Genomic DNA, 18,817 nt, shown 5'->3' with positions numbered 1-18,817 from the left:
TGAAGGGCATAGGCTAAGATAAGCAGTCAAAATAAAAAAACTTAAAATGATAGCTTTATACATTTCAAATTAAGCAAGCAGCAACCAAAAGAGGTCATGGATCTGTATGAGAAATTACTTACTATTGCCATAGACTATGCAGTAAAGGATGATTAAAATAACATATGGCTCAATCCAGTTGAGGAGATGAAATTTGAAAAAAAAATGGTAAATGGAGTTTCCCTAGAACAAACAGCAACAAAGGAAAACATGTCTATTACATCTTATGCTGATCAAGGAAAAGATGCAAGTGAAAGTTAACCTGCCCAGGTAAGGTCTGGAAAACACACATTATTGATATGTCTCAAGTATCAATTGCAAGCATATTTTGCTAGACACTTTTCATCAGTTGGGTTTAAGTATCCCCTACTAGGACTAAGAAACCTACCAAAGTTGCAAAGGTCCACTTAAAAGAAAACTGTGACTTCTACTCACTACACAGAGATAGTGGGCTGTTTCATCATATATAACCAGCTCTATATTTATAATTCTAGGAATTCTTTACACTGGAAGATATTATCTACATTCTACTTGTAGGTTATAGGCTTAGGCAAAATTGAAAGGATGAAGTAACTACAATTTAGATCCAATCAATCTTTAAAAGAATGCCAATTCACTACTACCTTATATGCCATCCTAAAGCCTTCATCTAGTAGCTGATTGAAGCAGACACCCACAGCTAGATACTAGACAAAGTCCTGGAATCCAGTTTCAGAGAGGGAGGAGTGAGGAGCAAAGGGGTCAAAACCAGGCTGGAGAAACACACAGAATCAACTGACCTGAACAAGGGGGAGCTCATGCACCTCAGTCTGATAGCTGGGAAACCAGCATAGGACTGACCCAGAACCCCTGAATGTAGGTGTTAGTTAGGAACACTGGGCAGTCTATGGGGCTGTCAGATACCAAATGTTGGATCCCTGTACTGGGGAGACACACGAATCCTGGGATGCAATGATCATATACAAACCATGGAAATCGGCACTTGATGCAAAACAGGAAGAGGCTTTTTATTCCAGCTGGCTGGCTGGGGCACAACTTATACCACACAAAGGAGGAGAGAGAGAGAGAGAGGGAGAGAGAGAGAAAGACAGAGAGAGAGAGAGAGAGAGAGAGAGAGAGAGAGAGAGAGAGAGAGAGAGAGAGCCCAGAGCCCAATTTTACATGGGCTTATAAAGACAAATCCAGGGAGGGCGTTTGGGGCTCAAGCTCCTTATCTGGCACCTGCATCTGTGTTTCTAGGAAATGTTTTGCAAGCCCATCCCCGGGGATCCTTCCTGGTCAGGAGTGCATGTTCTCAAGCTATTCTAGGACCTAGGGCAACTGAAAATTCTCCATCTTAATGTTCCATCCTTTTCTTTTTATTCAGTTCTAATCATTGAACATTTGCTTTTTTTTTTTTTTTTAATGCAGGCTAAGGACTTAATATTGTTACCTAAGCCTAAGCATAAGCACCTGAATGGTACTAACCCGTTCTCTTACAATGGCAGTTATTTTGTTAAGGAATAAGGGTCCAGGGACAGGATTAGTAGTAGGCGTATTAGCAGTCCTAATAATGGTAGTATATAGGGTAAGACTCCATATCAGGCACTGAACAGGGAGTTCAAGTCCCCCATGAACATTAGGTTGCCAGCACCACATTACCAGTTGGATGGCCAGAAGGAGAATCTTTATGTTGATCAGGTTTCCTGGTGATCTTGAGCTTGAGCAAGTTCCCTGAGGTCTGGACTTGACAAGGGGAAGACATCAGTGGAGCTGGTTTTACATGAGAGGTGTGAACCCGGGCTGTGATCCCCTCTACATTGACTGCAGTCTGGGTGATGAGCAGGACCAGGCAGGGACCTTGTCAAATTGAGGCAGAATTTCTTCTATGTTTTGACCATGACAGTTGTAGTCTCATTCTTGGTGGGGAATGCCTCTACCCATCCTGAGAAGGTGTCTATAAACACTAGGAGATATCTGTTACCATACTGAGCCAGTTTAATTTTAGTGAAACTGACCTCACAATAGACACCCGGACTATCACCCTGGAGGGGTTTGCCAAGCCCCAGCTTGTTGGGGACAGCATTAACCTTTTGGCATGGGATACAGCCCATGGTGACATCCATGACCAGGTCTTGTAGGCCGATCATATAGTACTCTATGGACTTTATTAACTGAATTAACTTTTTAGTCCCTAAATGGATGAGTTGGTGGAGGTGTTTGATGAACTCCATGGCTTTTTTCCTGGGGTTCACTAATTACCCTTCCATAGTCTCCCTGGCTTCTTATGGGGAATCTAGTTGAATACCCAATTGATTCACGAGTTTATAGTCTTCTTCTGAATATTGGAATGGCGGTGATGGTACCTCACGTACCCAAGGCCATTACATTAATAAATACCCTGGGCTGCCCTCTTGGCTTCTGCGTCTGCTCACTGGCTTCCTAGGGCTATGGGTGAGTTTCCTTTCCGATGACTTGGGCAATGGATGATAGCAACCTTTTGTGGCCAGTGAATGGCCTCTAATGAGGCCAGGATTGCTTCTTTATTTTTAATGTGTTTACCTGCCGACATCAGCAATCCCCACTACTGATAGATGGCCACAATAATGTAGGCAGTCGCAAAGGCATATTGGCTGTCAGTATAAAATGTTACCTTTTGTCCTCCCACCAGATGCAAGGCCTGGGTGAGAGCGACCAATTCTGCCTTTTGGGCTGAAGTTCCCTCTGTGAGGCTGCTGGCCCATACAGTGCATTCCACAACCGCCACCCCTGTCACCCTTTTACCTTCCAGGATGTAGCTGCTCCCATTGTTGAACCATATCAGCTGGGCATCTGGCCATAGCTGGTCCCTCAGGACCTGGTGAACCCCAGTCTCTTCAGCAAGGACCTCTTGGCAGTCATGTGTGACCATGGATTGGTGGTCCAGATCAGCAAGTAGGGTTGCAGGGTTGATCACAGTGGGGGCAGCGAACTGGATATGATCCCCATTTAATAGCAGGCTCTGGTAGTGGGCCATGCGGGGACATTGGATAGCCAGCGTGCGGGTGGCTGTCTGACCATACTCTCAAGAACATGAGGGGCCAGATTTTGGCCCAGAGTCAATTTATCAGAATCCTTGACAAGCTTTTCCATGACGGCAATGGACCATAGACAGGCTGGCCATCCACTGGCTATAGGATCTAGTTTTTTTGATAGGTATGCCTATCTTCCATGGCCCTAGGGGCTGAGTGAGTACCCCCTTAGCAATCCCGTTTCTTTTATCCACAAAGAGGAAGAATGGCTTGGTGACATCAGGGAGAGCCAGGGCTGGGGCAGAGAGCAAGGCTTGTTTGATGTTGTCAAAAGCCTGTTGTTGCTCTTGATACCAATTAAAAGGGGCACTAGTTCTTGTCAGGGGGTAGAGGGGGGCCACAGAGACATGAACCCCGGGATCCATAACCTGTAGTAACCTGCAGTCCCCAGGAATTCTCACCTGTTGAGCTGTCCTTGGTACCTGTATCTGAGTTACTGCTTGTTTTCTTGTCTCTGTTAACCATCTTTCCCCTCTTTAAGCAAGTATCCTAGGTAGGTTACCTGTTGATGGCAAATCTGTGCCTTCTTAGCAGAGGCTTGATACCCCAGCCAAGCCAGCTCTTCCAGTAAACGCCCTGTTCCCTGGCGGCAAGATTTTTCAGCAAGAAGCAAATCGTCCACATATTGGAGCAGTTACCTGTGAATTTGGTGGCTTGAAAATGAGCAAAATCTTGATGTAAGGCCTTATCAAAAAGAGTTGGAGACTTTTTGAAACCCTGTGGTACTCTCATCCAGGTTAGTTGCCCAGTGGATCCAGTGACCGGGTCCCTCCATTCAAAGGCAAAGATGTTCTGACTGGATGGGTGGAGCCATAGGCAGAAGAATGCATCTTTTAAATCTAGGGCCATATACAAGATTATGATTAGTTGTTAGGGAGCTCAGAGGTTGTAAGGATTAGGCATGGTAGGGTGTAGGTCCTGTACCCACCTATTCACCTCCTGTAGATCTTGGATGGGTTAGAAATCCCCCATGCTCAGTTTGCGGACGGGCAGCAGAGGGGTGTTCCAAGGTACTGACACTTAATCAGGATTCCCTATTGAAGGAGCCAAGTTATTAGGGCGCCTTACGGCCCCATAGAGACAAGCCACCAGAGCCCGGTGGTAGATTGTCAGTCACTCCCTACCTCCAACTGTGTTGTATTCCCAGTCAGGCCGGTCAAGGGGAAATCCAGCATATAAGACATTGGAGAGTTAAGAGGGCATCCAATCTGCTCTGGGCTTGGTTTTACTAGCCTCAAGGAGAATTATTTCCCTCTCTTCAGAGGTGAAGAGAGTCTGGAGGAGCTGTTGGCAATTGTCCCAAGTGGGCTGATGTGAGAATATCAAGGAATCCACAAGGCCTGTTAGCCTCTGCAGGTCCACAGAAAAAGGAGGGTGATTAGTTTTCCAATTGTATAAATCTGCACAGGAAAAGGGCCAGTACTGGAGCTGTTGGGCCCCATCAGGCCCCAACTTGGGAGGGGGCCAGTAGGTCCCCTAAGGCAAGGACCTTGTAGCTTCAGGAGTGGCACCTCTTGTGGTGCATATCCCCTGTGTCAGCCCTGGGGTTGGTTCTAGGTCCTCTTGGTTTGGAGAGGCAGAGGGTCTCATCTCTTTTTGGGCCTCGGTTGTAGAGTCAAGGTTGGCAGATACAGGGGTGGGGATCTAGGAGGAGGAGGAGGTCCTCCTGGATGGAAGGATACATCTTCTGTGGAGGAGCCAGGCAGAAAGGCCCTTCCAATTGACTGGGAGTCTGGACTGCCAGAACTTGGGAGTCTGGCTGGCCATTCAGCTGATGCACCCATGGTTTAACACGGGGGGGGGGGCGGCGGATTCTGGGCTAATTCCTGCCAAACATCGATGTAAGGTTCTTGGTCTGGGTGTTCTCCTGGGCTGTCCTGAAAAACAGTGTCCTTAACTGCAAGTCAGGTCAAAGGTTTTCTCAGGCGGCCATCCTACATTGAAGGTAGACCATTCTGAGGTGCAGAAAGTTTGTTACTATCCCTTTTGGGCCTCACCCGACAGGTTATGGGTTATGGGCCCTGCGTTTAATTTCATTCTAATGGTTGATAGTCAGACTAAGGGGGATGGTTATCACATGTCCCATCATCAGTCAGTAAGACAGATACAGAGACAAGAACATGAAAGTAACACTCAACAGACAAACTCTGCCACGCTTGTGTTCGACAAGCAGAGCACTAAATCAGGAGGACCCAATCAGACAGATCGGGGTCCTCTTCAGACGAGACCACCAAGTGTCCTTGGTTCTCCGTTCCTCCTGGTGTGTTCCCCAGTGTGGCAACCTGTGGTCCTCTAGGCATGTCTACTGACCATGGCCCAATTGTTCTTACTAAAGTGAACCAGAATCAGAAGACATCAACAGATAGAGCAGACTCAACTCGTACCACACAAAGAAAGAGAGAGCCCCAAGCCCAATTTTACATGAGCTTATAAAGACAAAAACCGCAAGCGAGGGAAGGGGTCTGGGGTTAGGGGATAGCAAACCCCTGATTGGTTGGGCCCATGTGGCCGATTGTTGGCTGTTGGCTCGTGCTCCTTATCTGGCACCTGCGTCTGTGTTTCTAGGAAATGTTTTGAAAGCCCATCCCCAGGGGACCTTCCTGGTCAGGAGTGCATGTTCTCAAGCTATTCTGGGACCTAGGGCAACTGAAAATTTTCCATTTTAACAGGGCCTCTAGTAATAGATCAATATTTATCCCTAGTATATGAATGGACTTTGGGAGCCCATCCCACACAGAGGGATACTTTCTCAGTCTAGACACATGGTGGAGGTTCTAGGACCTGCTTCAAATGATATGACAGATTTTGGAGACACCCATGGAAGGCTTCACCCTCCCTGGGGTGCAGAAATGGTATGGACTGGGGTTTGGTGGGGGTAATACGGGAGAATGGGAAGGTGAGGGAACTGGGATTGGCATGTAAAACAACCGTGTTTCAAATTTAAATTAGAAAACAGGGGTGGGGGTGTGGGGGTGGGGAAGGTACCAATTTTTGTGTGGTTTCAAAGAACCCAAAAAAGAATGGCACCATTAGGTGGTATGGCCTTGTCTTGTTGGAGGAAGTATGTCAGTGTTTGTCAGGCTATCTGAATTTGAGGCCAGACTTGCCTGTAGATACAGTTTCAGGCATCAAGCTTAGGCAATGATGAAAACTATGATAAATAGAAAGTAATATAAATAGAAAATCTAAGTAAAAAATAGTATACAAATTCATCATAGACATCATGAATCACACTAGCAGTTATGACACTTATAACCATTTTGATTCTAACATCTATGGGCCTCTCTTAGTTTGTCTGATAACTCAGTTCATTAAGGTTACCACAAAATGAGGAACATGGTATGTACTCACTCATATATGAATTTTAGACATAGAGAAAAGGATCACCAGCCTATAATTCACACCGCCAGAGAAACTAGCATACAAGGAGGAAGCTAAGATACCCATACAAGGACCCTCACAGCAGGGGAAAGAAACAAAATCTCTTGAGCATATTGGGGGGGCAGTGAGTGGAGAGGCAGTTAGGAGAAAGAGAAGGGGAGGAGAAGAGAACATGTGGGACCAGGTAGATTGAGTTGGGGGATGAATAGACAAAAGCAAAAAAACAGAGGGAACCATCATAGGTTTGAAGAGAAAACTGACTCTGTAGAAATGTCCAGAGACTTACAAGGATGACCCCAACTAATAATCTGAGCAGCAGTGGAAAGGCTGAATTGGGGGCAAAAAGACAAGAGCAAGAAAAGAGATACCATAAAAGAGGGATCCTTTATAGGTATGAAAAGAAACTTGCCTGGACCCATGGGACAGTCAACAATGAACTGGAAGATACCTAGTAGAATTGAAGGGCAAGAGAGGAGAAAAACAACAGCAAGTTGTTCTTCTGATCAAGCTCTTAAACTTTATTTTCTCAGGGGAGGCTTATATAGGACCATAGGCAGGATGTGAGTGGGGGTTTGCAAGTGGGCAGGATGAAATGGTCAGAAGAAGGAGTGTCCTGAACTAATCTTTAACTGGCTGTAAAACTGTAGCAGGAAGACTATCCTGAGCTATTCTTTAACTGGTTGTAAAACCACAGCCTGTATCTAGGAATGCTCTGATGAACATTATGCTTACTTCTTAAGATGCAATACTTTTCTATCTCAGAGGCCTGAGGTAGTGAGCATGGTGATGGTCCGGTCCCCAACATCTCCCCCTCTCTGGTATAATAATAGAGAGGAGCAGCCGAGATGTTTTTCTAAGAGGACCTTAGGGCTGATGGCTGCCTATCTTAGGATCATTCAGAGGGGCTCTCACCCATACCCTATCTTTGGATATCTTTACCAGCCATCAAAGTTCCTGCCTTGGGGGGGGGGGTGAAGCATCAGAAAGGTACCCATCTTTAAGAGAGCCACGTTGGGAGAGAGATCCTCATTTTTATGGGAGAGTGGGACTTTCTAGGTCCCTGGTTGGATCTGATCAAGGTTCTTGGTCCAAAGGCTGTTTTGACCCGGGGGAGGGGGAGAGGATTAGTGCTTGTCCAAGCTAAGTGGGAACTGGGAGTGTTAGATGAATGTTGCCTTCCCCATTGTCACCTTCACTCATGGCCAGCCTCTGATAGTGGATTTGAATTGGCTTTACAGCAAGGCTATCTACCTGTTGCTTGATAAGGTCTGTCAAATGCCTAGAGGCCCATGGGCCAAAATAAAAAAACAATATAAGACCCACAAAGGGGCCCAGAATACTAGGCAATAAAGTGGATCACCAAGGGGAGGTAGAGAACCAGTTTTTGTACCAGCTTTCTTGTTGCTCCGTCTCTCTCTTTCTTTTTTTCTAATCCTTCTCCAAACTTCCTCATACTGTCCTTTACTACTCCTATCTTGCTAGTAAGGGAAGCACAGAGACCTCCCTGCTGCAAGAACAGGAGATCAAATCCTCTCTTATTCTGGAGGACAACTTCGGCCAGGGAATCAAGGGAGTCTGCGAGGTTGTCTATCCCTTTCTGAAGTCACTGGACATGTTCGTTGATAGTTGAGCATAGTTTAGAATACCTGTTGATGGATAGAATAAGGGAGGAAATGGCTGTCCTGGCTCCAGCAGCACCAAGGCTAAGGAGAGAGAGATGGTAGGGGGTGAGGCCATGGGTACATGCCCACCAAGCATCATTGGGAGGAACAATGTAAATATGAGTTAAGTCGGGAGAAATTGTTGTGTTACAAAGATGGCTATATTGAGGAGGGGATTCAGAAGTAGAGATGTATAGCCCGAGGCCAGACACCTGAGTAACAGAGATTCCATGAGTGGAATCTGCATGCCATCTGCAATGACTGGAATTGTTGGAATAAGCTGAGTCTCCAAAATGGCTACCCCTTCATAGAAAGGAGGCCCAGAATGATAGCATAGCCAACAATCCTCCAGGAGCTCTGGGTTGGTCATTGTCTGGTAACTGGACCTCCTGGTGTTCTTCATTATAGGTCACTGAAGGTGAGCCAGATATATGCTAAGGGGAAATGCAGGTAGAGATAAGCAGGTTGTTATCAGGGGAAGAGGTCTCAGGAGTTGCTAAATAACTGTGTAAGGAGAGGGTTACTAAGTAACCTGACTGCAATCCTGTAAGCCCTAAATTCTCCTTCTCAGGAAGTTGGGGAGGGGAGAAGGTAGATCTGGGCTGAAAGTAGCTATCTTTTAACTCTATGGGCTATTCTAAGAAAAAGTTGGCAATCTCTAAGGCTTATGCCATGATCATTCCTGACAATTTCTCCAATCTCTCTCTCTCTCTCTCTCTCTCTCTCTCTCTCTCTCTCTCTCTCTCTCTCAAGTAAGAAGGTGGGCTATTGATACTATGTCAACACAAGTGGGAGCAGGGATCCTGGTCCCCCTTGATAGTTAAGTGACATATATCCTGAAGCAAGCTAATCCAGTCTTCTCAAGATTGTTCAGGCCCCCTGCAATGCCTTTTTTTTTTTTTTTAAGAGGGAAGGGTTTTTCTGACATCATCCTTCATGCAACCAGGTATACTCCCATGAAGACCAGGGTAGGCACCTTTGGTGGCCTCTTCATTGCACTCACACAAGGTGCACCTCTGTGGGAAATGTTTTAGTTTGTCAATAGCAGAAGGAGGCTTCCCTGGGAAGTGGCCCCCTTGGTTGTGGGTTGTCACCTTCTAAAGGCTCATTATGAACACATACCTTGAGGTCAAGCCTGTGATAGTGTTCTTGGATAGGCTTTGCCATCAGGGAGTCAATCTGTTGGCAGATAAAGCCATTTAACCTTTAACCTCTTAATGTCCTAAGGGCCTAAGGCAAGCAGAATTAAGAAGCCAGCAAGGGATAATAGGAACCAGCCTGGTTCCTATTCTAGCTGCTTCCTTCTTTTTTCTAGCCCTTCTCTGACCTAGGCCATACTGTCTCTCATCACTTCTTTGTGATTTGTATAGAAGCAACATTTCTCCTTGAGTGTTGTGCAAATTCCTCCTTGTTGTAAAAAACAATAGGTTTAAGCACTGCCTGTTATAGAGAGAGGGAGGGAGAAGAGGTAATTATGCTCCCAAGGTCTCAGGTCCAGGTTTCCTCTGTTCCATGCACCTCATCAAATGGTCTGGCAGCCACCAGGCCTCATTTTTCTTCCTGCAAGAAAACACAAACAGGCCCTTGACTCCCCTCAACCCCACATTAGGACATGGTTGGGCCCTTTCCATAGTCTCACGCATGGATCTTTCCATTTGACTTGAGTAAAAGTCTCTTGAGTTCCATCATATCAGAATCTGTCTGCCACAGATTGCTCATGGGCATCCACATTAAAAATAATTTAAAATGAACAGTGCATGATTTAATGTATCATGTGAAGATTGGGGACACAACTCCCTGTTCCTTATGTAAGACCCTCAGAATGAGGAGTCTTCCAGTTTCGGTAGATACCCAAGAACTCAATGTCCAGTCCAGTTGATGCAAAACACAAGAGGCTTTAATGAACAGGAAACATTTGCGCAAACGGGCTCCTCCAGCGTGCAGGCTAGAGAGAAGCCCCCTCCCCAGGGCCCAGTTGTTTTTAAAGGCAAACCCACAAGCTTAGGGAGGGGGTGGAACCCTCTTTCCATTGAGTACATGACCCTTGGAGGCCGGATGGTCTGCTATTAGGATCAACAGACTTTAGGGCCTCAGGATGTGCTAATATATATTTGGTAATATAATATTCTAAGAAAAACCAACAGTGATATAAAGTATGATACTTTTGACTAATGAGCACAATAATTACATTTTTATTTAATCTGTTAATTTCAATTCCCTTTGATTATTTTTGGGGTATTGCTATTATTTTTGATCATTGATTGTATTAATATATACAAACTCATTTTCCATCACAGAATTATACTCCAACACCATCATCTTGGTATTATATATGTGTTCTTTGAAAAAATTCTATAGTATAAGTTTATTGTATTATTTTTTCCAATATCTTGCAGATATTCCTTCCCTACCCACTAAACTTCATTTTTTTTCTCAACACACACACACACACACACACACACACACACACACACCAATAAAAACCACAAGAAATAGGTTTCCAATGACTATCTAGCCTGCAAATTTTACTGCAGAAAAAAATAGTTATTTCCTCATTGTATAAATTTTTGCAAATAATCAGACTATCAAGAAGCCAAAAATTCTGCAGTCTTCCATTTATAAGCATTTAGCCAGAGGCCACAGATTTAGAAGTGACCCCAAATACACAAGAGAAAAATTAATTTTCTCCCAAAGGTTTCATCTCTACATAAGCAGTTACTTAAAAGCAAATTGCTTTCAGTAGGTAGTTCATTAAAATGAAGTGAGAAAGAAGTCCAACTCCACCTTGGAAGTTTAACCAGAAAAAAAACCAAAATGAAACAAAGGAAATATGGGGAGTTTCAAAGACAAGTGAAGATGACATTAATCAAAGAATAATGAATGTAAAAGGAAGTAAAGTAGTCAATATAATGTAACATTATATTATAACCGTAAGGGAAGAAAAGGGAACATACAGAGAGACAGCAGAGAGAGACAGAGAGAGAGAGAGAGAGAGAGAGAGAGAGAGAGAGAGAGGAGAAACTTCAGAATAAAATGTAGAACTTTATGCAAAGAAAATAATTCACTAAAAAGACAAGAAAGGCAAGTTTAGAAGACAGCATGTTGCCTTTATGATATTTTTGGAAGAAAGAATTACAACTGGATAACCAAAGGGATTATATTATATTCAATGTAATCTTTCCAAAGGTAGGTTTGTCTTGTATTGACAAATTTGTTCTATGACAGCATTTGTAGCATTTAATACCTTAAATCTGTAAATGTGAAAATACCAAAAGTCTATTTTTATAAAAAGTATTATTTTACATATTTAAAATTTGAAGAGTCTACCCATAAGAAATTTAAACTATAATATACACTCAAAAACTGTTCAAAACCCCAAACTAATAGATTAGTTTGTTTCAACTTTTTTGCTAATTTTAAGAACAAGTGATGGTTTCATTAAAATATTTTAAATTTATTTCATTCCTCTTCTGTCCATTTGCTATGGCAATTATCTTTTGGTATACCAGGATAACCTTGAACTGAGAAATGATTTTCAACTCATATGCTGATGTGGTTTCATATATGCAACATCAGTATCATATAATTTGTGGATATTAGCATACAAGATAATGAATTTGTGTCATAATGGCATTTCTACACATACTTTGATCATATTTGATCCTTCATCTACTTAATTTTTTTATGCTCCCATCTCTTTCATGGTGGCTGAATATGACCAAGTCTAACTTACATTATCTTAGAATTAGGACTGAACAGAATCAACTATAGAGCACTATATACAGGTCTTAAAAACAGAAAAAAAGGTAATTATGTATCAAATAAATATTAAATTATGGTACAAATATAATAGAGTAGCTTAATCAAAGTATAATATGAAAAATCATTTCATGATACAATAACAGAAATTCCACTTGTATAATTTTTATTTGTTTAAATTACATCTTAATATTAGAAAATTTATGAGGTTGTATGTATTTGCTTGATAAATTTATGAAATTAGGATGAATTTAGTAGCCAAGCCAATAGGAATAATTTTCACAGTTCTATTTTGAAAATTTCTTTGGCTTCTGTTTTTAATCATCATTGTCTATAAAGTATTATGATGTCAAGACAAAGACATTTCTCATTACAACTGGTATAAAAGTTCATTTTATAGCAAAATGTGAGAGACTAGAAACTATGAAGACAGTTCGACTTTACTACAAATACTGCTTCTTCATATGGTAATAATATCTAGAATTTTTTACAATACAGAACAAAGAAAGCCATAAACCACGAGATATTTAAAATGCAGTGCTAAGAACATCAGGTAGGCAGGTTAGATCAACATGGGGACATATTTGCTTTGGGTTCAAATGTTGTCTGACGACATTCTGGGCCTCCACAAGCAGATTTTTTTTTTAATAAAACAGGATTTAACAGTTACTAGAATGTTAGGTAAAACAAAGTGGTAGGAAATATATGCCTATTAAGAGGAGATACCAATTGCCTGAGATAATTTGTCTCTGATCCTATAACATTCTGCTCTCAAAAGACAGACATTCTAATGAATATATCAATACTTTGTAGACTCTTAAACAAGGCTCTTCCACAACCTAACCAATCTTCAGTTTACAACAACAGCAAAACCATGCATACAGGTTTAAGAAGACGATGTTAGATATGAATGAGTGACTGATAAACCAGGTTTCACTTAGCATTGTAATGCTCATGATTGGCTTTTCTACAACAAGTATAGATTTGAAAGGTACTGTCTAACAAATATATTTAAGTCTCATGGCATAGAGTCATTCAAAAGTTAAGATCATGACACTAATGGAATATACGTATTCATTAATTTCATAATGAAATACGTTATGAAGACAAAAGATGTAATCATGATAAGCAGAGGGGAATTTACTAGTGTGTTTGTTGAGAATTCAGTTGCTTATTTGATGTGATGTTTCTTCACTGTGGACACAAGCAAGAATCTCAAAATACATTGATTTTCAGGAGGTAAGATGTTTAGTGAATAACCTTCCCAATTCTGCAATTATATGTGTTGCCGTTGGTTTTAAACACCCATCATGCCAACATTCCAAATTTTGTTAGTTTGTTTGTTCTTTTTGTTTTTGTTGTTTTGGAGACAGATTTTTTTTGTGTGGCCCTAGTTGTCCTGGAGCTAGCTTTTGTAGACTAGGTTGGCAGTGTATTCACAGCAATCAACCTGCCTCTGCTTCCTTAGTGCTGGAATTAAGTAAGTGTGCCACCACTATCCAGCAAGGCTCCAAATTTTAAAGAATCCTATTCTGAGACTTCACACTACTGGTAGCTGTCACTCTAAATTTAATTTGGTGCTCCTTGACTACTGTTTAGAAAATAATAAATGAGTAATACCAAAAGATAATAACTTTTGACTTTAGGGTTTCCACAACTAAACGATTGTTACTTTTACAGCCAAGCATACCTATCAATCTTTAAGATGCAGAGGTTGACACTTAGTTAAGAATTGTCTCCACAATTTTTGGGGAGGAAGCATAATAATCACCCCCCCAATAATTGTCTTTTGCTCATTTTTCTTTTCTGGGTTAATGACATCTGAAACCATTTTTATCTCAATAGAATAATTAATCTAATTATTATGTGTTTTCCTACTGCAGCATAAGAAAATTAAAACTATTTTTGTTGCTCATCATAGATTCACTGTTTGGAACTACACGATTGAACAAAAAAGATGAGTAAATTAGAGGAACAAACAGTGCTTAGCTTCACATTTATTTGCATAGCCATGTTTATTGTTGGACTCTTCACAATAGCTTGGAAATGGAAACCACTTAAATTTGTATTTTTTAATTAATTATAAAAATTATTATTTTACATGTCAATCCAGTTAATTTCCAATGACTTTATTGTCCTCACCTACTCTCAATTACTGATATCAGTGTTGCAGGGATTCATTTTCTCACAGTTGTTCTTTGTGGATTTTATTTGTATTATTATTTTCATTATCATCATCATGATCATTATATAAATCAATACAGGTTAGAAAAGAAAAATATTACTTTGTGCACAAAACTTATGATCTAGAAAAATAACTTAGGCTTTGTAACCCTCAAATGTGGTTCTTATTTAAGTTGCTAGGACAATTTCTGAACAAGTAGAAGTTATATCTTTTTTCAATTAGAAGATATTTTACCTTCCCATTTTCCACTCAAGTAATATAAAATCATGAGTTATAATGCATGAGTCATCCTGAAATAGCCATTTGAAGTCTTGTGATGGGATGAGGCAGGCCAAGGAAGGATTTAAATCTTGGAACACAGGACAACCACAATAGCAATCTGGGGTGTAGCTATCATCATGGTCTTAGAGAATACTCAGAAAATATTCTCACATTAATTTCCTATATTAGTTTGCTCTGACAAGTTTCATGGTCTGAACATCAGGCTTTCATGATATTTTTATCTTTCTATCTTTCTAGAAGTAGACTGCCAGGTTAGAGGTCTCTGTGAGGAAAGTCTGTTTCTTCAGCACAATAATGATCACAGAGAATGCAACTCTCGCCGGAGACTTTCTTCTGTTGGGCTTCCCGGGACCTCAGCTCCTACAGCTTTCTCTTTTCATGCTATTTCTGGTGATGTATCTTCTTAGCATTGGTGGTAATATGGCAATCTTGCTATTGGTCAGCACTTCTGAACATTTACACACACCTATGTATTTCTTTTTGAGTAACCTGTCATTCCTGGAGATCTGGTATACCACAGCTGCAGTCCCAAAAGCACTGGCTATCCTGGTGGGGAGAAGCCAGACCATATCATTTTCAGGGTGTCTTTTGCAGATGTACCTGGTTTTTTCCCTAGGTTGCACAGAATACTTCCTCTTGGCAGCCATGGCTTATGATCGCTATCTTGCCATCTGCTCTCCTTTACACTACCAGTCTATAATGAACAGCCTACTCTCGGCACAGCTGGCTCTTAGCTCCTGGATCTGTGGTTTCCTGGCCATTTCTGTGCCAACAGCTCTTATCAGCACCTTGTCCTTCTGTGGCTCCCATGCCATCAATCATTTTTTCTGTGACATTGCACCCTGGATTGCCCTGGCCTGCAGCAGTACACAGGCAGTGGAGACAGTGGCTTTTGTGATAGCTTTTGTGGTTATCCTGAGTTCCTGCCTCATTACTCTGATTTCTTATGTCTACATCATTAGTACCATTCTGAGGATCCCTTCTGCCACTGGCCGAAGCAAAACATTCTCTACCTGTTCCTCCCATCTCACTGTAGTGCTCATCTGGTATGGGTCCACGATTTTCCTCCATGTCCGAACCTCCATCAAAGATGATTTAGATCTGACCAAAGCGGTTCATGTCCTCAATACAGTTGTAACTCCAGTTCTCAATCCTTTCATCTATACCCTTCGTAACAAGGAGGTCAGAGAAACTCTGATGAAGAAATGGAGGAGAATATGAACCTCCTGTAGTGCCATGAACATATTGCAAATCGTTTTCTTCACTGATACAGGAATTAATACTTGTGTAATATACCTTTATCATTCATGAAATTTTGTGTGATGTGTAAGATTTGAAGAGTTGAAAATTTTAAAAACGTAAAATAAAATTAACAGTAATATTATTTGAAGACAAAATTTGCAATTTGAATGAATATATTAAAATACTTATGAATTGGAAGCTGTTAGCCACAAAGTCAAACAATAATTTCACAAACAATGTAGATGAACAAGTACATACTAAGATACAATATACTTTCAAGTTCCCTGTATAGTAATACACAAGCATTTCAACAGAAAAAAATAGGTTTCAAACAACCAATACTTTTTAAATTTTAAAACAATTAATATTCCTGAAATTAAAGATCAGTTGATCTTTCTCTACCAAATAAGCAGCATATAGAAATTAATTAAAACAAATGGTTTTTTGTATTGTTTTCTCCAAAACTGGGGATAGACAATTTCTGATTACCTTCCCTCCAACAGTATTATATTTGAGGAAAAAAAAAAAACCATGAAAACAAAACCAAGAAAAACAAATGTATTAGCTCAGTTGTGACAAATTACAAAAATTCTGAGGTAAGTCTGTTCCTGAAAATGAGTGTTTCCTTTGATGGTAGGATGCTGGTTACCAACCCTGGAGTATATTTCCCTTGGAAGATTCTAATATTTTGATTTGCTGTAATAATTTGTCTTGCTCCTTACCCATTTCTCAGCCTCAGTGGGTTTGGAGTACTATGTCTTCAATTGGCAAACTGGTATGCAAGATTCATTAATGGCATCTGAAATAAAGAAGCAAAAGTAAAGAGTCATATTATTCTGTCTTTAAAAAAAAAAAAAACAAAAACAAAACAAAACACGATGTGCCTTGTGCCTTTTTTTTTTTTGAGCCAGCAAGGCATTTGTGAGATTAGAACAACTTTTGTGCCAGGAAGCTGTCCAATACATGCCATTTCTCTATATCCTTTTGGTTTTACTTACTTTACGAAGGGCTTATGTAGGTAACCTCACTTTTTATTGTTTGTTTTTGAGACATGCTCTAACTCTGAAAGCCTAGTTTGCATTGCTTTAGTACCATCATGATTTTGGCATTAAACAGGCTACTACTGTTAAGATGATCATTTAACCACACCTTGGTGGTACATGCTTTTAATCCTATGACATGAGAGGCAGTGGCAGGATGATCTCTGCTAGTTTTAGGCCAGGCTGCTCTACCAACCAAGTTCTAAGACATTCAAAGCTACAGAGAAACCCTTTTCAGAAAACAAAATAACTAACACAATCATTTAAAGATGTTAGGATACACATTTTTAAATAGTTCTCTCAGTGATGAAAACCTAATATATAGAAAAATACAAAAAAGTCATGAATTTAATGGTTATATTAATATCTCATTTTAAATTTGTAGTTCTTTTCTTTGTATCTATTCCCCTCACAGTTTTGATGCAACTGGGCTTGCATAAGATTAAGTCAGTCAGGTTTTAAGCATGTATGTGAGAGAAGTTCCTTAGCTTCAAACTTTAGCTGAAATATTGACAGATGGTTTGGAAAAGGAAGATCATTTATTTTCCAGGAGTGTGGTTCAATGTCACCTGTAATACTGGTACCATTTATAGATAAAGATAAAAACCCTGGAATGATCTTAGTGTAAGATTGCTAATGTTTCTTTGATGTATCTTTAAGACACTGGGGGAACGGAAGCACAAATCTATGTATTACATTTATATACAATTTCTGTTTACATAATTATAATAATAAAACTAAATTTTCTTCCTAAAAGAAATTTTTATAAATTCTTAATAATTTTAATTGGGTTATTTGTTTTCTTGATATTTAAGGTTATTTATATATTTTGGATATTAGTCCTCTATGATATATGTAATTGGCAAAAAAGTATTTCATATTCTGTAGCCTGTTATTTCAACTGAAAGACAGTGTCTTTTGTCATACAGAACCTTCTCAGATTCATGAAGTTCCACTTACTAACTGTTGATCTTAATGCCTTTGCTAATGGAGTTGTGTTTGGAAATTCTTTTCCTGAACCAATGGTTTCAAGGCTATTTTTCTTTCTCTTTTATTCAGTCTAATGTATCTGGTTTTATTTTGAAGTCTTTGATCCATTTTGAGTTGAACATTTTGCAGAGTGATAAAATAGATCTATTTGGATCCTTCTACAAGCAGCCATCCAATTTGGTCAACACCATTTGATAAAGATGCTGTTTATTGAAAGCTTCTGTTTTTGACTATCAAAATCTGTTGTCCATAGGTGTGTATATTTATGTCTGGTCCTTCAATTAAATTCCATTGACAAATATGTCTGGTTTTGTGCCAATGTTTTGCTGATTTTATTGATTCAGTTTTGTAGTAGAACTGGAAATTGGGAATAGTGATACATTCTATAATTATTTTATTAACCAGCATTGTTTTTTACCTCTCCCGATTTTTTTGCTTTGTTTTTCATTGCTTTTTTGTTTCATAAGGAAACAAACAAGGAAAGCTATTCTTTCCCTTTGTTTGAAGAATTGTGTTAAGCTTTTGATAGAGACTGAAGTAAATCTATAGATTGCTTAGGGTAGGACTGCCATTAACACTTTAAGAAGTGTCTAATCTCACCAGGCTACAGAAACCCACAGAGACAGCTGACCTGAACAAGGGGGAGCTAACGAACCCCCAGACTGATAGCTGGGAAACAAGCATTGGATCGACTCAGGCCCCCTGAATATGGGTCTTAGTTAGAAGGCAGTCTAAGGGTTCTCTGACAGTGGAACCAGGATGTATCCCCAGTGCACAAAAGGACTTTGGGAGCACATTCTCCATGAAGGGATATTCCCTTAACCTAGAGGCAGGATGGAGGGCTTAGTCCCTACTCCAAATGACTTGACAGATTTTCATGATCCTTCCTGGAAGACATCACCCTCCCCTCCCGGTGGAGTGGGGGGATGGGATGGGAGCATGGTCAGGGGGCATGAAAGGGAAGGACGGAGGGAGAGAGGGAGGAAGGGGAAATGGGATCAATGTGTAAAATATGAAAATAAAAAAAAAGGGAAAAAAGGAAAAAAAATAAAAAGAAGTCTGTTACCTCATTAGCCATCACAGAAAAAAAAAAAATTATTACTACTTTTGTTTGTGTCTCACTGCAAACAGAATAGTTACCAAAACTGAGGAGAGGTAAAATGCTGGAGACAGTTTGAGGAATTTTTT

At 40.4% G+C, this 18,817-nt stretch overlaps 1 protein-coding gene across 1 annotated transcript; it reads left to right on the top strand.

Annotated features, from left to right (window-relative positions):
• The first annotated feature begins 14,651 nt into the window (after positions 1–14,651).
• Positions 14,652–15,578, top strand: LOC127227445 (olfactory receptor 6F1). The gene has a single exon (XM_051191781.1). The coding sequence runs from the start codon at positions 14,652–14,654 to the stop codon at positions 15,576–15,578; it is 927 nt and encodes a 308-aa protein (XP_051047738.1).
• Positions 15,579–18,817: the final 3,239 nt, after the last annotated feature.

The sequence above is a fragment of the Phodopus roborovskii genome, unplaced genomic scaffold (assembly GCF_943737965.1).
Source record: "Phodopus roborovskii unplaced genomic scaffold, PHOROB, whole genome shotgun sequence".
Classification (NCBI taxonomy): Eukaryota; Metazoa; Chordata; class Mammalia; order Rodentia; family Cricetidae; genus Phodopus; species Phodopus roborovskii.
Note: the sequence above shows the minus strand (reverse complement) of the source record. Positions and strands in the feature narration are given on the sequence as shown.

Coding starts and splice junctions, on each gene's coding strand:
- LOC127227445 (XM_051191781.1), top strand. CDS start 14,652: ATGATCACAGAGAATGCAACTCTCGCCGGAGACTTTCTTCTGTTGGGC.